The 12,837-nt window shown below is 34.7% G+C and overlaps 1 protein-coding gene across 8 annotated transcripts in view; it reads right to left on the minus strand.

Moving 5' to 3' along the window:
• The window catches only part of LOC125666824 (plexin domain-containing protein 2-like), a 71,122-nt gene that overhangs the window by 16,002 nt on the left and 42,283 nt on the right, over window positions 1-12,837 (minus strand). For 2 of the 8 annotated variants that reach the window (XM_056151953.1, XM_056151948.1), the window contains exons 9-12: window positions 10,168-10,215; window positions 5,811-5,906; window positions 4,716-4,858; window positions 175-276 (exon numbers count right to left, since the gene is read on the minus strand). In XM_056151953.1, the coding sequence (XP_056007928.1) occupies window positions 175-276; window positions 4,716-4,858; window positions 5,811-5,906; window positions 10,168-10,215 (389 nt within the window). The remainder of the gene's footprint in view (window positions 1-174; window positions 277-4,715; window positions 4,859-5,810; window positions 5,907-10,167; window positions 10,216-12,837) is intronic. The other 6 variants (XM_056151954.1, XM_056151949.1, XM_056151955.1 and 3 more) reach the window with 3 other exon arrangements.

Here is a 12,837-nt window from a genome sequence, read left to right on the forward strand (position 1 = left end):
AAGACCATAACCAAAACAGAAAACAATTAAAAATCGAAATTAATTTTTTTCAATCCAAAGAACCATTGAACCATCTCCCATTTGAAATAAAATTAGTGTTATTCAATACTGAAACAGAACATGAAGGTGAAACTCAGAAGAGGTAAGCAAAATTCCAATCAATTTAAAATTTACCGAACAGTCGGGTTGGACACTAGGTTTCTTTGCTGGTCTTGTAAAGGTCGAAGTTGAAAGGGTCGTAGTTGAAAGGCTACATCTACTAAGCTTATTAAATGCCTGATACATAAACAAGTTAACAAATCAATATATCTGGACTGTTTATTCATTCGTGGATTTTGAATAAAAAGTTGAAATATGAAGATTTAGTAAGTTTATCAAATTATATACATGTATTATGTTGCAGAAGGTGTAATAAGCATTATGTGGATATTTCATCACTGCAAGCACTGTTCTTGCAGTTTTTAAGTAACGTTTAAGATGTATTGCCTTGAAACCTGGTACAGAGATCCTGGGGTAAAAGATTATAAATTAATTAATTTACACAATGAAGATGACTCATTGTCTTAATTTATTTACACAATGGATATAAACTGTAAATAATTGTAAATAAACAGGAAATTTTACTTTTATATGTAATAAGTATGACATCGTCGCAGAGTGCGGAACCTAATGGTTTGTGAGAGGAAAATCTGGGACATATCCTATTGAGTTTTACATGTGCCTGCATGCTTGTAGTTTGTTACAGCGATTTCATCAGTCTTCATTGGATACTAATTTTCAATGTTTTTGCAGTCATGCCAGGCCACGAAATGAATAAAAGAACACATTTCTTTCTTTTTTTTTCATGAAAAAGGAAATGCAGAGCTAGCTCTCTTAGAAATTGATTATCACCTATAAACTAGAGTGTTGTCTCACTTTTATTGAATTTCACAACATCTGATGTTCTAAAAATATATACATACCACAGTATATCAATTCCAGTAGTCTCTATTTTTCTTTCGTTTTTAAAAATGTTTTAATTCTAAAAATTCTCAAAATAAATGAAAAACGATAAATTGGTGTTTATGATATATACACATACCAGTGCTAATTTGACCTCTATTACCTTCATGCAAATCACCAACAACAGAATACTGATAAAACATACATGCCTCACTGCATGAAACATACGTTATTAAAAGCGCTCCCCGGACAGATTGGTACAATCAGTATCTATAAGCTCTTTAATCACAGTAAAATGTAGCAAGCTCAAATGGCAACACGTGTATGAGAGAATTAGATCAAAATCCGAAGTTTCGCCACGACCTTGTTTACCCTCATTTTTATTTCGTTCGAGTCACATGACTTATGCAAGACGTCACTGTACAACTCGTATCAAAATAACGTTTAACAATGGGGTATTTAGGCTTTTCCAACATGCGCAGATAACATTATGGAATTACACACTGTTAAATAAACTTAAATATCCAGGGAACTTCAAGCTGCTACAGACTATGATGTTAAAACATGAAATATTGCAGTATCAACTTCACTTTCTATTTCCAGACTAAAACTATTAGCAATACCATTGGCTCTTACGTGTCCGAGCGAGTAACGAACGACAACTCAGCACGGGAGATTGAAACGATATATCAATTGTTTCTTAATTCAATAATAAATATTGACTATATGTGTATAGCAGGTGATGTCAGTACTTTTCCTTCAACCAGGCATGATTAGGCAAAACTAGGGCACTGCTAAACTGGTACATGATACACCCACATACATTATTGACCTAGGAATTTGAACAAGTGAGAAAGGATTATCCACAAAAGGATTTCGTCGGTGTTGCAATAACAATGTATTTGCATTGATTTAAAACAAATCGAAGTCCAAGGGCTGTAAGTCCTTCAAAAATAGTGGGACAGCATTATTATGTACATCTACACATTGTGATCTTCCTTTGTACTGAGTTTCATTGAAATCCCTCAAAAGGCTTTAAGAGAGGAGTTGCGAAGACAAGGTAATTGCATAAAATTAATCAAGTCCAAGGGCCCTAACTCCTCCAAATATAGTGGTGCAGCACTCCCCTTGCAATGTGCACATCTCCATTGTGATCTTTCTTTGTACCAAGTTTCATCAAAATCCCTTAAAGGGTTTAGGAAGAGTTGCGAAGACAAAGTTAAAGGGCCTGACGGACAGACAGATGGACAACAGCGGTATAGCATAATATGCCCACATTTTTACGCGGACGTATAAAAGAATGTAAAAGTCCACGACATCAATTTAATAAATTCCATTCTGAGATAACCGTAATGAGATAACTGTACTGAGATAACTGCACTGAGATAACTGTACTGAGATAACCGTAACGAGATAATCGTACTGAGATAACCGTACTGAGATAACCATATTGAGATCACTGTACTGAGATAATCCTACCGAGATAACCGTACTAAGATAACCGTACTGAGATAACCGTATTGAGTGCTTGAGTATGTTGATCATGTTCTTCCTTGTAATTGTTTCGTGTTTAAAATGTAAATGAAAACTAAAATGTTGTTTCTAACCTTGGATTAAAATTGAGAAAAACATCCATTTTCTTATCTAATGAAAATACCAGGCTTAAGAAATTTCACTGTGAAGTAAAAACTTATTGATGCTTTCTTTCTTAAAAAGTTCTCTGCATCAGATTTTAATTACAGATAATCGTTTGTGTGTTGTTTTACGTCCCGTTTGAGAATTTTTAAATCCTACACGGACATCACCAGCTGTTGGTGAAGTACCACAAATTTTGACCTATAAGCTCTGTAGGACATGCTTCATCATGCCAACACCTACCATGACACAAAACCTCCGTTTTGAAGGTTATATCCAAAAGACCGGTGACCTTCACTTCTAATGCAGGGAACTTGGCAAAAGAAAAGTTACCCCATGTCTTAGATTTGCGACAGATGCCAGGATTGAGAATGAACCTGGCACCTCCTGGATCATGAAGAGAACGTTCTAACCACTACCCTACCAGTGGTCCTGGATCATGAAGAGAGCGTTCTAACCACTACCCTACCAGTGGTCCTGGATTCAACCCCCAGCAGAGCCGACAAAGTTTGTTACATTATGTTCAAATAAAATATTCTTTTTTAAATCGAAATACATGAGAAAATTTATGAATGTACTAAAATCAAGTAAATTTAATACCTTTTTTTAATCAACAAAACTGTAAATATATTGATACGGACTGATAACAACATCCTTGTCATACACCCCTCGTATTAGATTCCACACAGATCCTGTTTCAGCAGGTTACTGTGACACAGTCCTAGCTTTCTACTGTTCATACTAGCCGTCATTTTGGTGTCAAATTTTTTTTGGTGCATAATTGTGATTTACTATTTCAAAGACAAAAAGAATAAGGTTTATTAACTTTTGTTATTAATATTTGCGCGTCAGAAAACCAATCCAGAGGTTCTTCATGAAGCAAAGTAATATTGTCTTCCCGTACAAAAATTTATTTCTACATAATGCTTAGATATTCAAAAGAACCGAAATATTTATTTTGATAAAATCTTAAACTCAATTTTAATTTTATCAATGACTATAGTTAAAGTTATACATACAAAACTATCAAAATAGCACATTTTTACATCAAAATAAAATTTTCAGTTTTAGAGCTATTATTACTTAATATCATGACATTTCAAAATCTGTTTCGATGAACGCTGTCATCCAGTGATGTATGAATTCGTTAAATAGCTACCTATAACCTAAGAGCCCACGTGACTCTGATTGCGTGGACATACCAGCACTGCTTCAACAAGGTCTACATTACCTAGTGATCAATATACTTGCAGTTAAGGCCGTGGAAAAGGCAAAAAATCTGGAGAATAAAGGTTTAGACCATAGAATTTATCACTTAATATACAGTCAAACGTTGTTATCTCAAACTCGCTGGGACCGAGAAAAAATGTCGAGATATCTGAGGATTCACAATATCGAGGAAAAAAAACTTAAAGAATAAGTGGTTGGGCCTTCCGAATCACTTTGACATATCCATGGTATTCGACACATTGGTGTTCAAGATAATGAAGTTCAACTGAACTTGTTTGGTTCCCCGCTGATTGTTCTCGCCCCTTAGACTAGTAACAAATCAAACATGTTCCAACAGAACGCCTCCTTGATGAGCTGAGCTATGAAATAATTTCAAGGTGAAAACAAAAACCAAGCACATAACAAAGTCTATCAAGTTAGTAACAGCGAGATGTTTGCCAAGAGGAGTAACTCCGAAAGTAGAAAACTATGAAGTCGTTGATAATTCTTTATATATCAAAGGTGGCTGCAGTCTTCATAAGAAAAACGCACCATTATTATGATCGGAAATTCATCTGACCTTCCAATGACCTTTGGTAGAGCATCAGCTGCTTCTACAGAATAACTAAATTCAGTGAGTCACTGGAGGACAGTGTTCCTATAGTTATACCACCTCTAACCAGCAGTGTTAAACATTCATATCAAAGGGGTTTATGACAGAATCTACTTCAGTCGTGCAAAGTGGAGTGAGGCATCACATGTAAAGGCTGGGTATTCATCAACAATCAAAGGAAATATGATATTTTCTATCTTAATGATGACTACACAACGATTAGTTGGATGCTCGACTCCGGATTGCTTTACGGTTAGAATGGCACACTTGAGGTGTTAAATGGAACTTGAAAGGTAAAAATGCGCCACTTTCAAACCTGAATTTCACAGCCTTTATCGCGCCACTCCTGCCGTAGCCAATCCATGCCGTCGGAACATCTGGAGACCTGCGGACACCATTTACAATCAAATGAATCCTTCTGAGTCAAGCAACTGTTGCAGTCTGTGGCTAAATTGCAGGCTACAAAAAGATAGGAAAATATATAATCTTATCAGTTAGGTCATAAGAGGTGATAATCTAGAGTACATTTTACAAAAGAACTTACGACTTACGACCAACTTTACATATTGGAATTTACCAGTTTATTGTAAGATCATTCACTCCAAATGCAAATTTTTTTTAACAAAAATGTTGAAAATTAAGCCTTAGAAAAGTTTTACTTCATTCATTCACAGTAATAACTGTAATAGAATTTAAGACTTGCGACTTTGTCGTAAGTTGTTTTGTAAAACGGGCCCCAGGTTCTCAGGCCAATTTCTTATTCTTCTGAAAATGAGGCAACAGGGAGGAATTTTATTCTCTTCAATTTTATTATGGATGCATTATATAGAGGCTATTCAGTGCTTTGTCGTTGAATATGGAATTTATTTCACGAGCAAGACAGGATTCTTTATATTTTCACGAGTACGAAGCATGAGTGAAAATATTTTGAAAAACCTGTCTTACGAGTGAAATAAATTCCATATCCAACAACCAACACTGAATTTTCTGTTTATTACATTTTCTTTGGTTTTAGAACATGCTTACTTCAAATCTTAAAGGATGTATTCTAATAAACGACATGATGTCACAATCAGTTCTTATTCTCACTGCAGTGAAAATATCACTTTTATTCAATGGATAAATTATAATATCCCATTTCATCATGTGAAGACTCAATCTCTTGAGACCTATATTGAAAGAGAGATCATGCACATACAATCATCCAAGACTAGAAGCCAAAATGAATTTTTCCCGAAAAAAACACAGGCCACAATTTTTTTTTTAAAATCAAGGTTATGTTAAATTTGTCAATGGGACACCCTTTTTTGAGTACATGTATATGGACAGGCCTTGGAAACAAATCGTTAACTTTTTGTGGCCTTCTGAAGTTTTTAAATACATATAATTATGCATCGATACCATTACTTACTCTGTAATGGTTCCAAGATAATGACCGTGTTGGAGCGAATTCTAGTAAAATTGACCTCCACACGGTGATACTCAAATATTGTTCTTCTCTGAATACCTGAAAATAAACTCCAAAAATTTAATATCATATTCTATGGTAATCACTTTTCCAAGCAAAATTCCTTTCTCTTCGAGACTCTTATCTGTAGAATATGCTTAAAAATGCATACCACAAATCATTTCATTATTTACATGTAAATTAGAGGTTGTTTTGACACAAAATAAGTTTCTTGTGAACTGAATGGGTGTGAAAGTTATATCTAATTATAGAGCTGATAAATTTGACAAGTTGAGAGAAACACCTCGATTGGGGAATTTTTGTACTCATATTACACGATCTATTTACCTTTTTCTTATATAAAACAATTTAAAGTGCCCTCTTTTGAACTTTATAGCAAAATGAGATCCAAAATTTACTTCTGCAAAATGTTGGATGGAAATAGCTAGGTCAAAGACAGAACAAGGTATCATAAACCTGTATCAGTAACAATTAACTTTCATTCGTGAACAGCAAATGCAAATTCCATGCACTACATATTTGTGAACAAGCCAACTCATATATACCTATAAGTCTATATCTACAAGTCGACTTCTTGGCAATACCAAACAATTTTGAAAAAAAAAATATATAAAATGAAAGGTTTTTTTTCTCAAATTCATCAAATATTTTTCACAAAGGTATTTTGACTTGGATTACAGTACTCCCACATCGTACTTTACTCACATGCAAACTCAAAGTTTCATGTGAGGTATATTAATAAAGCATTCTATCACAACAACTTTATTAGTAATCATCATTTTGATTGGCTAATGCACCGGCGTTTGTGGCAGGTACACAAGCATTGACGGGGTGAAACACAGTGTTGCCTCGCTATATCTTCAGCTTTTATCCCTGCCGATTTTGACATTATACCAAGAGCAGCTTGATAAAGAGTTTGACCATTGTAATTGAACAATTTGAAAGAAATGTGGGTGATGAATTAATAAATCATTGTCCTTTTGTAGTCCACATAATTATGCCAAGATGTGTAAATTTTAATGCATGAATTTCAAATTGTTTTGCTTTAGTTCTTTAAACTTCGTTAAACTGTAGGATGTTCTGGACTTGAGCATTTTTAAAGTTTTCATTTGTGTCATGGTAGGTTCTATAATGAGTGAATTCATTGAGCAGTTGACATACACAGGGGCTAAGCCTGTTTTGGGCCCTAACTCTGTGATACCATAAATATATTTATGGTATCACAGAGTTTGGGCCCAAAACTAAGCCCGTGTTGACATACACACGTACTGGCTGCAACTTCTTTCTGGAACACAGAATTGTGATGTCACACACATCAATACACACAAAGGTCACATGGTACACAAAACTTACAGCTACTGATAGTAGTCTAGTTTCTTTGTTGTTTACATGTGGTCAATTTTACTGGACAATATCAGAGACAATTTGTTAAGGATTAAATTCAGTCTATTATCACATTTACCTATATTTACCTATTTACTCTCTCATTTGCAGGTGGACAATTTCAGAGATAATTATTACAGGATTATAATCCAAGCTATTATCACAATCAGCTATACTTTGTGATAGGATTCACAGGACAGACCAATTATGTATAATTATGTCTTCCAATCCCTGGTCTTTAGGTAATCTGACATTTTGTACCTGAATGAAACAGGTGGTGGATGGTGATCAGTGAGTTTGGCGTTATATCGGGTTTTTCGGCATGTATGGAAATCCGTTCTACACACTTAGATTGTACGTGGTATGTGGGGTGGGGGGGGGGGGGGTGGCAATATACCAATGTGACACTGTAGTTCTCAATTGTGACATCATAGTCAAATGATACAGGAAAAAAAAAAAAATAATAAAATCAAAGGTACACATTTCATGACATATTTCATAAAAAATCCAATGAAATAGGGGGCATATATCGTTGAAAGTAGCATTAGAATGTTTATAACTTATTTCTGTCTTCAGAATTAAAGGATGTTGATGCTGATTTGATGATTGTAAATAGCAATTTACACCAGCATTAATGTCCTCAAGATTGAGACAAGTTATTCATCAAGAGAAACCCATCCTATTCAACAGGCACACAGAGACAAATTTTGAGTCTTTCAGATGGGACAGGATATTGCATGATTTCATGCTGTAAAGAAAATGGGGGGGGGGGGGGGAGAGAGAGAGAGAGAGAGAGAGAGAGAGAGAGAACTGGGAATGAAATTAATAGTTGAAATTCATTATAAATCTGTTGGATTAAGTCAGCTTCAAATGTATAAGTACATATATATATATAATTACTACAGTGAGTTGGAACATATGTTGAGTTGACATGCGCTAAGTGTCAAGTCAATATCTATAATGATCAACTTCTATGAAAAAGATGCGATCTAACTTTTCGGATCCAGTTACTGTAGTAATGATAAATCTCTTATATACCCCCTTATGTATTTTTTAAATACAGCTTTATTAGATAATGTATTTCTAATTTTCAAATAGGCAAACATACAGTGAAATTATTTTATGTCTATGCAGTTTCGTTTATGATGCAGTCATTTACTTTTCACAAAATCGTGTGTTCAGTTGATGCATTGTGACATCATCAGTTTCAGAGTGACATGATCTGGAATTAGATCACAACAGTGCGGTGATCCGGAAAGTCGGATCACACTGCATCTAAACACAGATTATTGATGGGTTTGTAATAAATATATATCATTTATCGAGTTGACAGGTGCAGATCATCAGATCCAATGAGACGCTATACGGAATCAGAAAACCACAGTGTGGTGATCCGGAAAGTTGGATCACACTTTGAATTTTACAGCATAAAAAAAAAAAAGAACGAACATTGATGGATATGTAATAAAGTCAATATTCAATTATCGAACTTGTTACAGATATACCAAGATGTACATACAAGTGAATATCAACTGTGTGATATATGCGACTAAACTATTCTTAAAACCCCGTGCTTAAAAGACCTCATTTTTCTCAGTACCAATCTTTAAATTTTATACAAGAAAGAGCGAATCATGTTTTTTTTTTGTATGGAAAATAAAAAAATTAAAGAAGAAAAAAAATTAAGCGACTTGAATTTGAGTATATATAACAATTAACTAAACCATGCACTGGTTACAAAGCTTGAATCACTAATCAACAGTATTTGACTTATCGTGCACTTTTTAACTGACAAAATGCACACAATTCTATCACTTGCACATCTCAATTTATAATACAGGTACGACCACCAAGAGACAGAGATCACTCGTCTCCCCCTCACTTAGACCTATGTCTGAGATATCACTAAAATTTTACTGCTCCAAAAAAAAAAAAAAGAACAAGAAAAAAAAAAAAAAAAAGAAAACTCAAACTTTATTTTTTATTATTTTTCCGAGAAATTCAAGCCTGATCTGTTTGAGGCAGTATACCCAATGCCATTAGACATTATTGCATCTATGTGAACACCTTACACATCAAATTAGAAATGCAAATCTATCTCCAAATATGCAAAGTCTATCACATATGATTTATTTCGAATCATTTAAAATTTTATGTTGCATTTCCTTGGTTTAGCAGAAACTAGAGTCTTAAGGGTACAGATTTGTTTATCTGATGCCATAAGGTTCATTTTTTCATTCATCAGACTTGGGCTGCGTTCAAGATCATAGAGGCTACATAGCACTAGATAGTGCTACAAAGTGGAATGAACATCTTGGACTTCCCTACATAGGGAGAACAAGAGTTACTCTATAGAGGCCCAGATATCTAGTCTAGCAGCTAAGCTAGCTGCTACAAATGCAGCCCCACTATAAAGTGCACTTTATCTGCAACATCTCCGTCCAGCGGTCCGCCACTTCACTCGGGATTTGGTCTTCCAATAGAAATCAGGATATGTCTCCACCATTTTGGCCTCGTCAGCTTTTGATCTCCCGAAGAGAGTCAAATGTCAACAATGATAAACTTGAATAAAATGGAATAAAATATTTGCACCTTTATTTGACTTGCAAAAAAAAAACCCCTATCATTCATTAGCAGTAGTGTAAGTATTTTATGAGAATGATGCAGCATGCACTCATGCAGAGAATCACAACTCATCGAAATGAAAAGATGCTATTTCCACAAAACGCATTCCTGTTCATACATATAAAAAAAAAAGGGTTGCATATTAATTTCACAATACTTATAAAAACAATGACAATATATTCTAGGCATCTTATAGAAAAAAAATTCAAAGGTCAAGTTATTCTGGGTCAAGTTATTCAAGGTCAAGTTATATACCCCAAGATGCATATAGTTTCCATGGCAACAATGTTACCTTCTTTGGAATCAGAGTATCTATGGCGCGACTCATTTTTACTTTTTACTGCAATAACAGATCAAAGAAAAGTTGAGAAGTACATTAGCTAATGCAGTATTATGCTGACATTGCATACAAACATTTCCAATGTTTTTGCCCTTATTGATATCTTTACAAATTGTAATGCTAGCCATTTCCTCATGAATGGTTTACAGTTGTGAAAACTGTGCGTATGAATCTGGATAAATATAGTACGTCTGTTTTGACAGCTGGGAATTCCGACAGAGATGAAAGCAGATTAAATAACTCATTTTTGAAAGTACATGAGGGTATGAACTGCAATGTGCTTCACACTGGCCTATTTTTCATTACGCGCTAACACTAAGTAAGCATCACAGTCCTTGCCCTCGTGTATCTATAAAATATGAAGTTTATTTCTTAAATAATACAACCAATAATGGAATTGTAACAAGATTTATGTGATGAAAACAGTTGATTTTTACAGTAAAATTCGAGCATACTAGACATTATAAGCATGAATTTGAAAGAGCATGAACTTGAATGGGCAATTATACTCTGCTACATGTGGTTTTTCCTTTATGGAAAATTGACACTTCTTTTCCGCAAATAAATTATATATATATATACCAAAAAAAAAGTTGTTTTTGGAAACCTCATTTTGAGAGTATGTCCTCCACTATAGTCAAGTAAAACCAGCTGTCTCGGATCTCCATCGGAACATGGAGGTATATTTTAGTGTACGTTTGGCCGATACGCAGCAAATGTACACCAAAACATCAATTCTTAAAATCTGAATTTTCCAGAACACATTTAAATGATATATCAGTTTTGTAGGTTGGTTTCCGGGCACATTAGTTCTATAACGTTCCACTGACCACACCAGAAAAACAGTACACTATAAAATTATTTATTTCATGGTTTGAGAAAATAACCATGCTCATTGGGCAGACTAGTTTCAAAAAGTACATGAAAATCATATAGGGTAACCAAATGACTGTTGACGATACATTTTTATTTCATTTACAGAAAAGAAAGAAAAAAAAATATTTGGAAATAGTTAATAAAAGATCAAGAAAATAAGCACCACCTCCAAATCTACCTGGCCTGTGAACCCTTGTCAATCAGGAGAAATTAAGCTTTAGATTGGATGCTAGAAATTGATTGACATTTAGTTACTAGTCCTCGTGTATACTTTATCTACCTAATCTGGCGATCGAGACATCCGTGCAATCTTTTGATGCCTACCGCATAAACCATGTCCAGCTGGATTTAAAAAAAGCCAACCCAGGTTTGATAGGAAAAGTTTGTCTTTTTCACATAGAGATAGTCACACAATAATAGTAGTAAATTTGGCAATTACATCACTTATAATAGATTATACTAGGTTATGTATAGGAAAAGTCACGATCGATAATTATGGACTGTTGGAGCATAATTTACGCTTTTATGCTAAACTGAAAGTATCAACTCTCGGTGTATTCCGGACAGTAAACACAAGCGAGCAGGGTACCCTCGGGGCTTCAAACCTGCCTAAAATTAACTCCGCCCCACACTTAACTTACCTGAGGAAAACCGACCTATTGAAAACCCTGGCCTTTTAACTTTGGTATCTTGAAGATGGATATCTTGAATATCATACATATGCCGAAGTGAGTTAAAAATTCAAACTACATTTTGTATTTTACCCTCAATATCTCGAAACCTCTGATATCTCGATGTTTTTTCTCGGCCCCATCAAATTCAAAATAAAGAGGTTTGACTGTAAATAGGAAAGTTTTAAACTTAAGATTGAAATAGATTGGTTCTATAAATGTATGCACCAATGTTTTTTTCAAAGCAGACAGACAAAGTGAAGCAAGCATGACTTAACTGTAGGTGGTCAGAAGTGGGGTTCTTTGGGGAAGGGGGTTAGGGGTGGTAGTTTAAAGGCATTTCTATATTTTGTAGCTGCTATATGTTGTAAGAAATGTTTGTACAAAATACCTTTCTAACTGTTTGTCATTGCTGGAAACATAAATCAAACAAAATACACAGACAATACAAAGTGTATGTGACTTGAATACTGTGCGTGTGTACTGAACACAAGGTCAGGCAACACCCAGTGTAACTAACGCACTTATTTTTCTCTCGACAACCCCTGTATTAAGCTATAATGTATCTTCTTCAGATGTTGACAACTCGGAACCATTACTATAGTTCTTTGAATTTCTCTGGAATGTTATTTTCAAATTTTTAGGTAATTTCTATAATCACAGAGAGCATCAAGAGATGTTGATTGATTGATTGTATATTGTTTAACGTCCCTCTTTAGAATATTTCACTCATATTGGAGATGTCACCATTGCCGGTGAAGGACTGCAAAATTTAGGCCTATGCTCGGGGCTTATGGCCTTTGAGCAGTGAAGAATCTATGCCGTGCCACACCTGCTGTGACACGGGACCTCAGTTTTTGCGGTCTCATCCGAATTCGGATCGTGATATGAAAATATTCTGAAATATTTCAAGGTTTTCAATTTGTATTTCAGGTTCTACAGTTCTTGAGTTATCTCTCTCTGAAAAAAAAAGACACAAGAGGCCCACAGGTTATATTGGTCACCTGAGTATTAGTCAAAAATGTCAGTAACATCAAAGACTGCGAAATCTGTAAATTTCCAGTTCTGCACATCT

Source organism: Ostrea edulis, chromosome 10 (assembly GCF_947568905.1).
Source record: "Ostrea edulis chromosome 10, xbOstEdul1.1, whole genome shotgun sequence".
In the NCBI taxonomy this organism is placed as follows: Eukaryota; Metazoa; Mollusca; class Bivalvia; order Ostreida; family Ostreidae; genus Ostrea; species Ostrea edulis.